At 35.1% G+C, this 16055-nt stretch overlaps 1 protein-coding gene across 1 annotated transcript in view; it reads right to left on the minus strand.

Moving 5' to 3' along the window:
* CUNH1orf185 (chromosome unknown C1orf185 homolog) overlaps positions 1-15698 on the minus strand; it is a 49821-nt gene extending 34123 nt beyond the window's left edge. Inside the window, exons 1-2 of the mRNA XM_004372048.1 lie at positions 15683-15698; positions 2572-2677 (exon numbers count right to left, since the gene is read on the minus strand). Of these exons, the coding sequence (XP_004372105.1) occupies positions 2572-2677; positions 15683-15698 (122 nt within the window). The remainder of the gene's footprint in view (positions 1-2571; positions 2678-15682) is intronic.
* Between the last annotated feature and the right edge of the window lie 357 nt (positions 15699-16055).

Consider the following 16055-nt stretch of genomic DNA (forward strand, 5'->3'; position numbering starts at 1 on the left):
CTGGCCACCACTTCCTTCTTGAAACATTTTCTAATTGTGACTTCCTTGACACCACACCTTCTGCTTTTCCTTGTTCTCAGACTTTGTTGATTCTTCCTCTTCTGCTAAATTTCTAAATGCTGGTGGTCTGAAGGGCAACGTTGTACGTTCTTTGCTTCTCTTTCAACAATACTCCTTGTGTAGTCCCATCCAATCCTATGACGTTAGATACCCTCTACATATTGACAGCCTAAATCTCCAGCCCTGACTTCTTTCCTGAACTTCATACATGTATATTCAACTGATATTTGACATTTCCACTTTAATGTCTAATGAACTTTTAAACTTACATCCAAAACACAATTCTTCGTTTATCACCACTCCTTCAACTTGCTCCATCCTCTAACTGTCCTAATTTTAGTAAATGGCACTACCAACTATTAAGTTGCTTAGGATAACAACTTAGATGATATCATTAATTCTGCCCTTACACTTATCTTTCCCTACTTCATTCAATTTATCAACACCTCTTCTTTTTATCCCCTCTTTCACACTAGTCCAAGCCACCACTACCTCTCACCTGGGCTATGCAACAGTCTCCTAACTTGTCTCTCTGCTTTCATTCTTACTCCACTGCAATTTGGGCTTCACAGAGTAATAAGAAATATCTTTTAAAATATAAGTCAGAACTCTCATACATTGCTGGTGGAAGTTTCCCATTTGGAAAACTATTTGAGTTTTTTATAAAGTTAATCATATGGTCCAGCAATTCCACTCTTAGGTATTTACCCAAGAGAACTGAAAGCATGTGCACAAAAGGTTTATACAAGGATGTTTGTAGCAGCCTTATCCCTAAGAGCTAAAAACTGAAAGTGACTCAAATATCCATTAACAGGCTAATGGAGAGCAAACTGAGGTATATTCATACAACGGAATACTACACATCAATAAGAAGAATCAACTATGGATAAATGCAACAGCATAAGTGAATCCCAAAAGTATGATGTTGAGTGAAAGAAGCCAGACATAAAAAAATCTATATGATTTCATTTATATTAAGTTCAAGATCAGGTAAAACTAATCCATGGTGGTGGCAGAAATCAAAATAATGACTGCCTCTGGGGCAGGGGTGAGGGGTGATGCCTGGAAAGGAGCATAAGGGAACTTTCCACCATGATGTGAAAGTTCTATGTCTCAACTGGGGTGGTGGTTACATGGGGTATATTTGCCAAAATTCACCAAACCATACACTTAAAATCTATGCACTTTATTGTATATATTTTTAAAAAGAGTGTTATGAAAATGTACATCAGCTACAGGAGACATCATAATCTTTAAAATGGAGATAATATTACTACTTACGGAGCTGTTATGAAATCTAAACAAGATAACATATGAAGTACTTACAGCCCCACCTAGAATGTATTAAGCACTTGATGTTAGCTATTACCATGATGATAATGCTGTTCCCCTCTTAAAACTGTCAAATGGCACAAAGAATAAAATCCAAACTCCTTATCCCTGCCAGACATTCCTATGTGAGCTGGCGCATACCTGTCTCTTCAACCTCGTTTCATATCATTAGCTCCCTTTCTCACTATGGTCTTTCCACACTGGCCTTCATTCTGTTCACTGAACAATGCCAAGATCGTTCTCACCTTGGCGTCTGTGTACTGGCTATGCTTAAGCTTAGAACGCTATTGCCCTAGGTCTTCATATGGCTGGCTCCTTCTTTTAACCCAGCTCTCAAGAAATATTACCTACTTGAAGAGGCATTCCCTGAACTTTATCTGTTTGATCATTATCTGTCTCCTCCCAGATATACTACAAGTGTATGGAACAGGAAACTTGTCTGACTTGTTCAGAGTTGTATCCTCAGTATCCAGAACAATGGCAGACACCAGCAAATATTTGTTGAAAGAATGACTAAGCGAATAATTTCTAGGTTTCTGACTTGTGCAAGTGGATGTATATATAGTATGCATTCATTTGTTAAGACAGGGAACACTGAAAGAGGTACTTGCTTGTGTGGGGGAGAAGATCATGTTATGGTTTACCTTTTTAAACATCAGACAAAGCAAATTCTAAACTGAGTACATAATTAGAAATACCAACTTTTAGGGTTAAAAGTAACTAAGGTGTCAAGTAATCTATCCTTCTTTCTCTGGCAAACAACTATTTTTAGACCATCCCAGAGCATTCCCATCAACAATTTTCTTACATATCTCCAAAAGAAATGGGGCCTTCCTCTCTCAGTGATGTTTTTAATCTCTAAACTGGAAATCCATTTTTTCCTTAATGTCTAGCCTTATAGTCCAAACTCATGTCATCTAGAGAACAAAATGATTCTCATTATTTCTCAAAATTTTAGTGCATGAAAATTGCTACTATGCTACTCTAGGACTTCTCTTTTCAGGCTACTTCAAACATGTAAAGCCCTCCCCTCCCCTCACTAAAGGGCCTATAACTCAAATCCCAAATTACAAAATCAATAATCATATAGTTATTTACATTTAATATCATCTGAAAAAAATCCTTTATTGAGTGTATGAAAGAAAAACAAAGTGAAACAAACGATCTAATAAATCCTACCTTCGTTTGCAAATCAGGAACCACAAAGCTGATGCCAAAGCAAAGAAACCAATTCCCAAAATAACAGCACCAGCAGCCAGAAAATAGGTTAAGTAGTTAAAGAAACCTATACAAATGAATTATAAAAGAATATTTCATGTATGTATTTTCATTCTCTAGGTAATATTAAATAATATAATATTTCAAACTATATAACAAAATATAGTACCAAGACATTAATCAGGACGTTTGGAGACTTGAAGTCTAGTCCTATGCAATTTAATAAACTTTGAGACCCTGAGTTAGAGAATTACACAAGCCTTCTGCTGATTAGGACCTCAGGCATACTTCTCTGACCCTGCCAGGATCTGAGACCTACGTTTTGTTCGTTTTTATAACAGCAGCCACCTCCTTCTTTTCCTATCTGGTTTTCTGCCTTCCCAGTCCAGCTGTGGATTTGTTTGCTATTTCCCCAGCATCATTCCTTGTAGTCTGCCAACATAAGACACTTTTCATTTTAAGAGTTGTATCATCTATATTACAAGGAGGCAGCTGAGGGTAGCAAAATAACAAACCTGAGGAATTTTTAAGATCCTAGAAATCTTAAGTTTTACCTCTACTTTATCTCAGGAGCAGTAAAAGATTATAGCCAAAAGCTAAATAAAAACAACGTAAAATAATAGCAGGTTTAATAACTGGAAAAGTCTACAGGAATTGTGTGGTATAACCCCTAGTACAACTGAGGCCCAGGTAGGAGAAGCGACTGAACTAAGGTTGCACAGCAAATTAAATCCAGTCATCTGTTTTTTCGATACATGCTACCAATTAATACTTATGTGTATTAAAAAGAATGAGGAATAAAGAAACCATGAGGTGATTATAGTCAGGTTGGTCAAGCCTTCATTAAGATTCTGAAATCTGTTACCTAAGTATAAAACAAGCTGTGGAAAGCTTTCACAAAAGGACGTGTAGAACTTGAAGGGCCTTAAGACAACTTAGGAGTGTATTATTCTAAAAAAAAAGGATTGAGAAGTGTAAAAATAATTGAAGAGCTTTTTGTGCAAATGTTTTATCAAGTTCCACTAAGGACATGACATGATAAAGATTTTGTTGTTTCCATATGTTTGTTACTTCCTAAATAATTTCCAGCTTATAAGATGGTGCCTTTCAAATCTTAAGGGCTCTCTGGATTCAGAAATGTCTACATTCAGGAATTAATTAATGGTACAAAAAAGATATATAAGGCTATTTATCAAAGTAATACTTAGAATACAAAAAAAAAAAAAAAATGAAGTAACCTAAATGTCCAAAATTAAAAGTCAGTTAAATAAATTATAATGATGTTATCATTTAGACAGGGTTTCTCAACCTCAGGACTACTGATATTTTGGACTGGATAATTCTTTGTTGTGAAAGATTGTCTTATGCATTGTAGAATGTTTCGCAGCATCCCTGGCCTTTACCCACTAGATCCCAGTAGCATTTTCCCTCTCCCCAAGTTGTGACAACCAAAAATGTCTCCAGACGTTACCCAATATACCCTGGGGGACAAAAATGCCCCAGCTGAAAATCACTGATTGATTTAGCTGCATAAGAAAATACCAATACAGTTATTGGTCTCTACTCATCTGGAGCAGAAGAAAACCAAAGACTCAAAAAAGACACTAGTCTACAGGACTAACTGCCTATATGAACCATGGTCTCACCTATCCTGAGACCAGAAGAACTAGATGGTGCTCGGCTACCACTACCGACCGTTATGACCAGGGACGCAATAGATGGTCCCAGACAGAATAGAAGAAAACTGTAGAACAAAACTCAAATTAAAAAAAAAAAAGGCCAGACTTACAGGACCAGAAGAGACTAAAGGAATCCCCAAGACTATCACCCTGAGATACCCCTTAAACTCTGAACTGAAATCACTCCTGGAGGACACCTTCTAGCTAAATAACAGACTGGCTCATAAAATAAACAGTATCTCCCATGGGTACTGTGTTCCTTTAAAAAAAAAATCAATATGAGATCAAACAGTCAACATTGACCCTAAAGCAAAGATGAGAAGCTCAGAGGGGGCAGGGAAGCTAGATTAGTAGAAACAGAACAACTAGAATGGAAATAATGAGAATGTTGACACAATGTAAAAAATGTAACCAATGTCACTACATAATATATATAGAAATTATTAGATGGGAACCTAATTCGATGTGTAAATTTTCACTAAAAACATAACACAATATTTTTTAAAAAGGAAAATACCAAATCGTATTAAATAATAAAAGCAAGATAGATAAAACTCATATTATAAAAAATTAAAAAGACATAGTTGCACTCAAATACAAGATAAGAATCTCTATGAAGAAACAAAAGAGTTAAAGAAACACAGAGAAGTAAGAAGGGGGTGAAATCATGGGCCTGCTGCGCTCTGGATACTGGAAGCAGGAATTAGCTAGAAGTAGAGTATGAATCTACATTACCAAAATATTGAAAGGGCTCCTGAGCCACTAACAAAAGACTGATTCAAAAAAAGGACCAATGATTAATTGTGGAAATGAAAAATTTTAAAATTTAAAAATAAATGGATTTGATAAAGGGCATTTATGAAAAACCCACAGCTAACATCATAGTCAATAGTGAAAGAGTGAAAGCTTTCTTCCTAAGATCATCAGTAAGACAAGCAGGCCCACTTTCACCATTGCTATTCAACATTATACTGGAAGTTCTTGGCAGAGCAATTAGGTATATAAATTGGAAAAAAAAAAAACCCAAACCCGTTGCCGCTGAGTTGGTTCCAACTCACAGTGACCCTGTAGGACAGAGCAGAACTGCCCCGTAGGGTTTCCAAGGAGTGGCTGATGGTTTCAAACTATTGACCTCTTGGTTAATTGCCAAACTCTTAAATCACTACTCCACCAGCTCCATAAATTGGAAAGGAAAGAGTAAAACTATCTTTACTTGCAGATGACATGATCATATATACAGAAAATCCCAAAGAATACACCAAAAAACCTACTAGAGCTAATAAACAAAGTCAGCAAAGTTGCAGGGTAGAGGATCAACGCACAAAAATTAGTTGTGTTTCCATATACCAGCAATGAACAATCAAAAAGGAAATTAACAACTGCATTTACAACAGTATCAGAAAGAATAAAATACCTAGAAATAAGTGTAACCAAGGAAGTGAAAGACTTATACACTGAAAACTACAAAACATTGCTGAAAAATTTTAGGGAAGACTTAAATAAATGAAAAGACATCCTGTGTTCATGGTATTAGTTGGAAGACTTATTAATATTGTAAAGATGTTAATACTACCCAAAGGTGATCTATAGATTTAATGTGGTGTTGTTGTTAGATGCTGCCAAGTCTGTCTGGACTCACAGGGACTCTGTGTACAATGGAATGAAACACTGCCCAGTCCTGTGACATCCTCACAATCATTGCTATGTTTGAGCCCACTGTTGCAGCCACTGGGTCAATCTATCTTGTTGAGGGTCTTCCTCTTTTTCATTGACCCTCTACTAAGCATGATGTCCTTCTCCAGGGATTGGTCCCTTCTAATTACATGTCCAAAGCACGTGAGACCAAGTTAGGCCATCCTCACTTCTAAGGAGCATTCTGACTGTACTTCTTCCAAGATAGATTTGTTTGTTCTTCTGACAGTATATTTAATATTCTTTGCCAACACCACAATTCAAATGCATTAATTCTTCTTCAGTCTTCCTTATTCGTTGTCCAGCTTTCCCATACATACAAGGTGATTGAAAATACCATGGCTTAGGGTCAGGCACATTTTAGTCCTCAAAGTGACATCTTTGCTTTTTAATACTTTAAAGAGATCTTTTGTTTTGCAGCAGATTTGCCCAATGCAATATGTCATTTGTTTTCTTGACTGCTGATTTCATGGGCATTGACTGTGGACCTAAGTAAAATGAAATCCTTGACAACTTCAGTCTTTTCTCCACTTATCATAATGTTACTTATTGGTCCAGTTGTGAGGATTTTTGTTTTCTTTATGCTGAGGTGTAATCCGTACTGAAGGCTGTAGTCTTTGATCTTCACCAGTAAGTGCTTCAAGTCCTCTTCACTTTCAGCGAGCAAGGCTGTGTCATCTGCATATCACAGGTTGTTAATAAGTCTTCCTCCAATCCGAGTTCTTCTTCATATAGTCCAGCTTCTCGGATTATTTGCTTAGCATACAGGCTGAATAACTCTGGTAAAAGGATACAACCCTGATGCATACCTTTTCTGATTTTAAACTAGTTAGTATCCCCTTGTTCTGTTTGAACGACTGCCTCTCAGTCTATGTACGGGTTCTGCATGAGCACAAATAAGTGTTCTGGAATTCCTATTCTTCACAATGTTACCCATAATTTGTTATGATCCACACAGTCGAATGCCTTTGCAGAATCAATAAAACAATGTACACATCTTTCTGGTATTCTCTGCTTTCAGCCAAGATCCATCTCACATCAAAATGATATCCCTCGTTCCAGGTCCTCTTCTGAATCCAAATTGAATTTCTGGCAATTCCTTGTCGATGTACTGCTACAATTGTTTTTGAATGATCTTCAGCAAAATTTTACTTGTGTGTGATATTAATGATACTCATTAATGGATGTCAGAAGAGACTTTGAGCAAGAGACTCTGAAACTTCCTCTTGAATGTACAGTAGCTAAAGTGAATGAAAGAAATGATGAAGTAAAAGAGCTGAACAAAAGATTTCAAAGGGCAGCTTGAGAAGACAAAGTATTATAACAAAATGTGCAAAGACCCAGAGTTACAAAACCAAAAGGGAAGAACATGGTCGGCATTTCTCAAGCTGAAAGAACTGAAGAAAAAATTCAAGCCTCGAGTTGCAATGTTGAAGGATTCTATTGGCAAAAAATTAATGACACAGGAAACATCAAAAGAAGACAGAAGGAATACACAGCGTCACTGTACCAAAAAGAACTGGTTGATATTCAACCATTTCAGGAGGTTACTGAAGGAAGACGTTCAAGCTGCACTGAATTCATTAGCGAAAAACAAGACTCCAGGAATTGAAAGAATACCAATTGAGATGTTTCAACAAACAGATACAACACTGGAAGTACTCACTCATCTATGCCAAGAAATTTGGAAGACAGCTACTTGGCTAACTGACTGGAAATGTGAGCCAATGAAATGCAGAAATTATCAAACAATATCATTAATATCACACACAAGTAAAATTTTGCTGAAGATAATTAAAAAACAGATCTACTGTAATCCCTATCAAAATGGAAGCTGATCTTCACATTCATATAGAATTGCAAAGGGCTTGAACAGTCAAAATAATCTTGAAGAAGGAAAACAAATCTGAATTTACACTTCCCAACTACTAAACTTATTACAAAGTCACATTAATCAAAATAGTGTGATCATAACATAAGGACAAACACATAGACCAATAGAATAAAATTGAGAACCCAGAAATAAACCCAGACATCCGTGGCCAATTTATTTTTGACAAAGGTGCCAAGACCCATCAATGGGGAAAGAACAATCTTTTCAACAAATAGTGCTAAGACAACCGGATATCCACATGGAAAAGAGTGAAGTTGGACCCCTGCCTCACATTATATGCAAAGATTAACTCAGAATGGATCGATGACCTAAATGTAAGAGATAAAACTATAAAACTCCTAGAAGAAAACATATGGGTAAATCTTCATGACCTTGGAATTGGCAATGGATTCTTAGATGTGATATCAAAAGCATAAGCAACAAAAGAAAAAATAAGTAAATTAAAGACTTTTGAGCATTGTCTTAGTTATCTACTGCTGCTATAATAGAAATACCACAAGTGGATGGCCTTAACAAGGAGAAATTTATCCTCTCACAATCTAGGTGGCTATTAGTCCAAATTCAGGGCACCAGCTCCAGGGGAAGGCTTTCTCTCTATGTCAGCTCTGGGTGAAGTCCTTGTCATCAATCTTCCCCTGGTCGAGGAGCTTCTCAGCGCAGGGACCCCAGGTCCAAAGGATGCACTATGCTCCTGGCTCTTCTTTCTTGCTGGTATGAGATCTCCATTTTCTCTGCTCGCTTCTCTCTTTTATATCTCAAAAGAGATTGGCTTAAAACACAACCTAATCTTGTAGAGTTTGCCCTGCCTCATTAACATAGCTGCTGCTAATCCCACCTCATCATAAGGTAGGATTTACAACACATAGAAAATCACATCAGGTGACAAAATGGTGGACAATCACACAATACTGGGAATTGGCCTAGCCAAGTTGACACAATTCAATCCACGACAAGCATCAAAGGACATGATCAAAAAAGTGAAAAGCCAATCCACAGAATGGGAGAAAATACTTGAAAATTATATATCTGAAAAGGTTCTACTATTCAGAATATACAAATAACTCTTCTAACTCAGCAACAGAAAGCAAACATCTAAATTTAAAAAAGAAAGAAGAAAAAATGGAAAATAACAAATGTTAACAAAAATGTGCAGTAATTGGTACCCTCATACATTGATGGTGGGAAAATAAAATGGTACTGCCACTGTGTGTTAAGAGATTAAATGCAGAATTACCTCAAAATGTTATAGAATTATCATATGACCTGGCAATTGCACTCCTAGGTATATACCCAAAAGAATTGAAAACAAGTTCTGAAACAAATACTGTAAGTGAATGTTCACAGCAGTACTATTTACAATAGCCAAAAGGTGAAAACAACCGAATCTCTATCAATAGATAAATGGATAAACATTATGTGGTATATACATACAAAAGAATGTTACTCAATCATAAAAAGAAAGTATTGATATATGCTACAACATGGACAAACCTTGAAAACGTTATGCTAAGTGAAAGAAGCCAGACACAAAAGATCACATATTATAGGATTCCATTTATGTGAAATATCCATAATAGGTAAATCCATAAAAACATAAAGCTGATTGGAGGAGGGGGGAGGGAATGGTGAGTGACTGCTTAATAATTACAGGTGTTCTTTTCTAGTGATGAAAATGTTTTCGAGCTAGGTAGAGGTGGTGGTTGCACAACGTTTTGAATACACTAGATGCTGCTGAATTTTACACTTTGAAATGGTTAATTTCATGTTATGTGAATTTCAACTAAAAAAAACAAAGAAAGTAGATGGAGTAAACTCTTTTTTGAACACAGTTAAAGAAAAAATTAATGAAATGAAAAATTCACCCAATTAGATAAAGAAATGAAAAAATGATGAAGAAATTAAGAGACGTGGATTAACGTTAAGCATCTTTTCATGTGCTTATTTGCTACCCATATTATCTTCTTTAGTGAAGTATCTGTTCAAATCTTTTGCCCATTTATATATTGGGTTGCTGCATTTTGAGAATTCTTTAAACGTTTTCTACACACATCTTTGGTCAGAAATGTGATATACAAATATTTTCTTCCAGTCTGTAGCTTGTCTTTTCAAGCCTCTTAATAGTGCCTTTCAGAAAAAAAACTTTTAATTTTGGTTAAAGCCAATTTATCATTTTTTTCCTTTTAGGGATTGTGCTTGTGGTGTTATAACCAGGAATTCTTTGTCTAATGTAGGTCACAAAGATTTTCCACGTTTTCTTGTAAAAGCTTTATAGCTTTGTATTTTTACATTTATTTTATGATTCATTTTGATTTAATTTTTGTATATGAGTTCCTTTCTTTTTGCACGTGGATATCCAAAGGCTTCAATGTCATTTTTTGGACATATTTCTGTCAGTTTTTTTTTTTCTGGAGTCTCTATTCTGTCACATTGATATATGTTGTCTATCCTTTCACTAGTAACTACAATAATAGTAATGTCTAACATTTATATAGCAAATACTATATGCCAGGCACTATTCAAAGTGCTTTACATATATCAACTCATTTAATTCCTACAACAATCCTATGAATTAAGTGGTGTAGTGGTTAAGAACTACGGATGCAAACTAAAAGGTCGGCAGTTCAAATCCACCAGGCACTCCTTGGAAACCCTATGGGGCAGGGCTACTCTGTCCTATAGGGTTGCTGTGAGTCAGAATCGACTTGAGGGCAACAGGTTTGGTTTTTTCTTTTTAATGCCTTCATTTTACAGATGAGGAAACTGACTTCAGGCAAAATGAGTTAAGTAACTTGCTCAAAGGCATTCAACTGATAAGACTGGGAACAGTTCTAGTTTAAAGCTTGCTAAGGTCCTTCCTTATCTAGATTGGGTGAAGAACAGAGACACTGGATACCTATAGATTTTGTTAGAAAAAATAATTAAATATGAATGTCAAAAATTTAAGAGTATCATAAAAGAGAATATCTAACTAAGAAACGTAATTTATCCTCAAGGAAATGTAAATAAAGCCACAATGAGATACTACCATCACCATTCAAAATGCCTAAAATGAAAAAGACAGAAAATAATCGAGGCAGAGTAACCTGAATTTTTATCACTGCTGGTGGGAATGTAATTTGGTACAATACCTTGGAAAACTGTTTGGCACTATCTATTAAAGTTGAACATATGCATACCCTATGACCTAGCAATTCAACTCTTAGGAATATATCCAACTGAAGTGCATAAAAATGTTCACAAAAACGTGCTAGAATGTTTATAGCAGCACTGTTTGAGATAGCAAAAAACTGGAAACTGCCCAAATGTCCATCAACAGTTGAATGGATAAGTAAAAAGCTGAATGGATTATTCTAAAGCAATGGGAAAGAATAAGTTACAAGCATGCACAACAAAATGGATAAATTTTATAAGGATAATGTTGGGCAAAAGAAGCCAGACACAAAATTCAAACACAAGCTTCAGGGAAACTTCTGGGATGCTGGTAATATTCTGCTTCTTGATCTGGGTGCTGGTTATATAGGTGTGTTCAGTAATGACAAAGCTGAGCATTTATGATTTATGAATAAACTAGACCTATATATATCAACATGAATAGAACTGAAAAACAATGTTCAGTGAAAACCCAAGTTCCATAAATTTATAATCAATGATTGCGATTATGGACTGATTCCATTTATATACACCAAAAAAACTCACAAAAATATTATATTTTTTATAATTTAACTACAATAAAAGTATTAAAATACATCAAATTCATGACATTAGTTGCCTCTGGGGAGGAAATGAGGGGAATGGAACTGCGGATGGAAATATAAACTTTGACTTTACAACGTTTTATTCTTAAAAAAAAAAAAAAAAACTAAAAAGCTGAAGCTTATATAGCCAAAAAATGTTTATTTAGGAGGAGATTAAATACGTGTTATGTTTGTACTTTTCTCTTTACCTGGTTTTATCAAATATTTAAAAAATGTAAAAACAGCATGATCTCAATTTTGTAAAAAAAAAAAAAAAAGGAAGAAAAGAAAAAGAAACACTTGTATAAGGAAAAAATCAATACTAGTTATTTCTAGGGTAAAAGCTTAGAGGAAAAATTTTCCACTCTAGACTTTTCTGTATATTAAAATTTTCTATTACAAATATCTATAACTTAGAAATTCAGGAAAAAAAGTTTTTTTGAGCTTTAAATGTTATTCCTGAATCCTTTACTTAAATGCTACGAGTCTTCTTGTAGCACCTTCTCTATTTTTATCACTGTGTTTATAGCTCACTTATCTTCTTCCTCCTGAGCATCTCTGACCTCTGCCCTGTCCTCCCAGCCCCTTTTTAAATTATTCATCAGGGTAGAAAATAGGTATGATCAGTACGCCATTCCAGCCCCTGGTTTAAGTGGGTTACTTACATCTCGGGGGAGTTCCAAAATGGGGTGTTAAGAATCTGAAAGTTCCCAAACCACTGTACTAAGGAAAAGGCAAATTACACATTTGCTAATAACTTCAACAAGTCACAATTTCCTCTTTAAATCAGTCTGTAAAATGAGAAGGCTTGACTGTGACCACTAAGGCTCCCTCCCACTCTGAAGGTTCAGTCAATATTTATTATAAAGCAACATATATAGAGCTAGTATTTTCACTTTCTTGACCCTGCCCTAAACTATCCTATCTAAAGTAATGACTCCTGTTTCACTGACTTTAATAACCACTATAATAAACAGTCTTCTTTACTTACTGGTTTATTATCTGATTATCTGTCGTCCTCCACTAGAAGATAATTCTTAATCACTATGGTATCCTCAGAGTTTGGAACAATGACAGGTTATTCAAGAAATGATAGCATGTTCAGTGAATGAATTACAGGTACCATGATAGATGCTAATATTACAAAAATGAGTAGTATAATGCTCTTCTCTTCAAGAAGCTTGTTGTTTACTAGGGAAGACATACATGCACAAAAAAGAGGTGCAATAAAAATATTCTAGGTGTTATAATGAAGAAATAAGTACAAATACAGACATAGGAAGATAACCCACTACACACCAAACCTGTGGCCATCAAGTCGATTTCCAACTCATAGTGCCCCATGGGGTTTTCAACAGGAGGCTGGTGGATTTGAACTATTGACACCTAAGGTTAGCAGCCAAGCTCTTAACCACTGCGCCATCAGGGCACCATAGGAACATAGGGGAAAGTTAAAAAGAAAAGGCTCTTTAATTCAGTTACATATAGCCTGAAAACTTTCTATTGCCAAACCCTTGCCAAGAACTGGTGATTAAAAGACAAGTAACATATGATGATGGAGCTTACAGTCTGGAAGGGAACAAAGTATTCAAATGATATGTTTATAAACATATTCTATAATAAAATACAATATGATAATGACTTGCTAATGGTACTAAGATAACAGAGGCAGTTTGACCCAGTGCAGACACAGTTTCCTAGAGATGACACGTGAGCTGAGTCATGGAGAGTAAGTAAGAGACTGCTAGCCAAAAAGACTGTCTTAAACCTAGTTATGATTTTCCCATCTTAAAAAAAGCAAACAAAACTCTCTCTTTGGCCACAGCACTCTCCAGTTTACAATCTACCTTTTTCCTACCATTCACAGCCAAAATTCTTAAAATGAAATGCCTACTTCCTCACAACTTCTATTTTTAAGGTTATTAGTAACTTCATTAACACTAAATCCAAAGGTCACTATTGACCTTTCACTCCTTGAAATGCCTTGCCTTGGCATCTGCGACCTAAATTCACTTGGTTTTCCTCCCATTACTCTGTCTATAGCTGTTTATACAGATTGCCTTTGTAGGTCACCCTTTCTCGGCATATTCTTTAACTTAAATATTAATTAAACCAGAATTAGTAGGTATTTATACCAGGAGAGTTTTCAGATTATTTTTTTGCAAGGCTTCCAGAACTACAAGTCCTGCTTTATTTTCTGAGTATTCACAAATTACCTATTTATTATACTCTCCTAGAATTTTGCTGGATTTCAGCCTCAGGCTTATGATTTCTGTAAGTGGTTTAGTCCAATTTAACAAACACCATTATACACCAAATATGTATAAAACACTGTGTGGGGCACAAAGGGAAGAGAATGAAAGCTACTTAAATAAGAATGAATCCATCCTATGAAGGTTTAAAAATCTATAATGAAATCTAAGCAGGGCTGATATGCAACAAAAAAGTATGATGATATTGTTTATAGTTGGTGTCTGCTCTGATTAGGTATAAGGCTAATTGGATCTGTGAGCTTGGAAAAATTGGTTAATATGTTGGTTGGATTTCAAAGTTCTCATCTGAATTATACTATCCATCTCACAGAATTCCAGTAAAGATATAAGATAATTTTGTAATAAATTAATAGCATAATAAATGGAAAGACATCTTAAAATTAACATGCATATACCAGGCCATAAATTAATTCTCAACATATTTTATAAAATCATTACTATACATACCACATTCTCTGACAACACAATTTCCAAGTTAATAACAAAAATATACCCTAAAAAATGCTTCCATAATTCTGGAAATTTAAAATTATACTTAAATAACTCATGCATTAATGGAGAAATCAACGGAAATTAGAAAATAAATAGAATTAAACAATAATAAAAGTATTATGTATAAATGTTTGCAGGAATGAATCTGGACCCAAATTTAGAGAAACATATAGACTTAAATGCATATATTAGAAAGGAAGGCTGAAAAATAATGAGCTTAGCATCTAAATGACAAGTTGAGAAAGACCAACAAAATAAACCCAAAGAAAGCAGAGGAGAGAGTTAATAAAGAGCAGATATTAATGAAAGAAAAATTAAGATCCTTGGTAAAGACTAATAAAAATGACAAATCTCTGATAAGACTAATCAAATGAAAAATAATTGAAAGCAGGTACAGACACTTGTACACCAATGTTTACTGCAGCACTATTCACAATAGCCAAAAGGTGGAAACAGCCTAAATGTCCACCAACAGACGAACGGATAAACGAAATGTGGTACATACATACAATGGACTATTACTCAGCCATAAAGAGAAACGAAGTCCTGATATACGCTATAATATGGATGAATCTTGAAAACATTATGCTGAGTGAATTAAGTCAGTCAAAAAGGGACAAACATTGTCTACGAATCCACTTACAGGAAATATCTAGGATAGGCAAGTGTTTAGAGACCAATGTTTATTAGTGGTTACCAGGGTGGGGTGGGAGGGAAGGAAAAGACAGGCTCATTGCATAGGGCACACAGAGCTTCTGTTAAGGGTAATGGGAAAATTTAGAAACAGATAATGGTAATGGTTGAACAACATGATGAAAATAACTAATGTCACTGAATTGCACACATGAAGAATGTTGAAAAGGCAAATGATTTGTTACACATATATTTAACACAATAAAAAAAGTTTAAAAAATTGAAGACAAAAAATATTAAAAATGAAGAAAATAATTACAGATACAGTAGACATTAAAATAAGAAAATACTTTGAACAAATTTATGTTAACATATTTTTAAAACTTATACAAAATGATATATACCTAAAAATGACTTACAAAAAAATGACTCAAGTAATAGAAAACCTAAATGACTATGTAGCCATTAAATTGAATCTGTAGTTATAAAATTTCCCCCAAAGAAAAAAGCAGACCCCAAAAACTTTACAATTTCTACTGTATACCCATGATTCAAGTATATCTTATCTTATACAAGCTCTTCCAGAGAATAAAGAGATTCCTGGCTGTTTGTCCAAATACATTTTCCTCTTCTTGCCAGGCAAAAAGCTAGACTACATTTCCCAGCTTCCCATACCATTAGGTGAAGCCATGTGACTGAGTTCTAACCAATGGAATTTGAGTGGAAGTGATGTCATAAAAACCTCTCAAGCACCTTTCTCCATGTTCCTTCTCTTGGACTTGGCTAACTTAGATGGAGATGATCCCCAGGGAAACTTTGGAAGCCATGTGTCTACAACCACTGAATCTGACACATTTATAGCACACTCATCCAACAACAGCAGAATGTACATTCTTTTTTTTTATATTGTACTTTAGGTGAAGGTTTACAGAACAAATAGTTTCTCATTAAACAGTCAGTACAAATACTGTTTTATGACATTGGTTAACAACCCCATGACGTGTCAACACTCTCCCTTCTTGACCTTGGAAGACCTTTTTTTTCCTTT

This window comes from Trichechus manatus, unplaced genomic scaffold (genome assembly GCF_000243295.1).
Source record: "Trichechus manatus latirostris isolate Lorelei unplaced genomic scaffold, TriManLat1.0 scaffold00015, whole genome shotgun sequence".
In the NCBI taxonomy this organism is placed as follows: domain Eukaryota; kingdom Metazoa; phylum Chordata; class Mammalia; order Sirenia; family Trichechidae; genus Trichechus; species Trichechus manatus.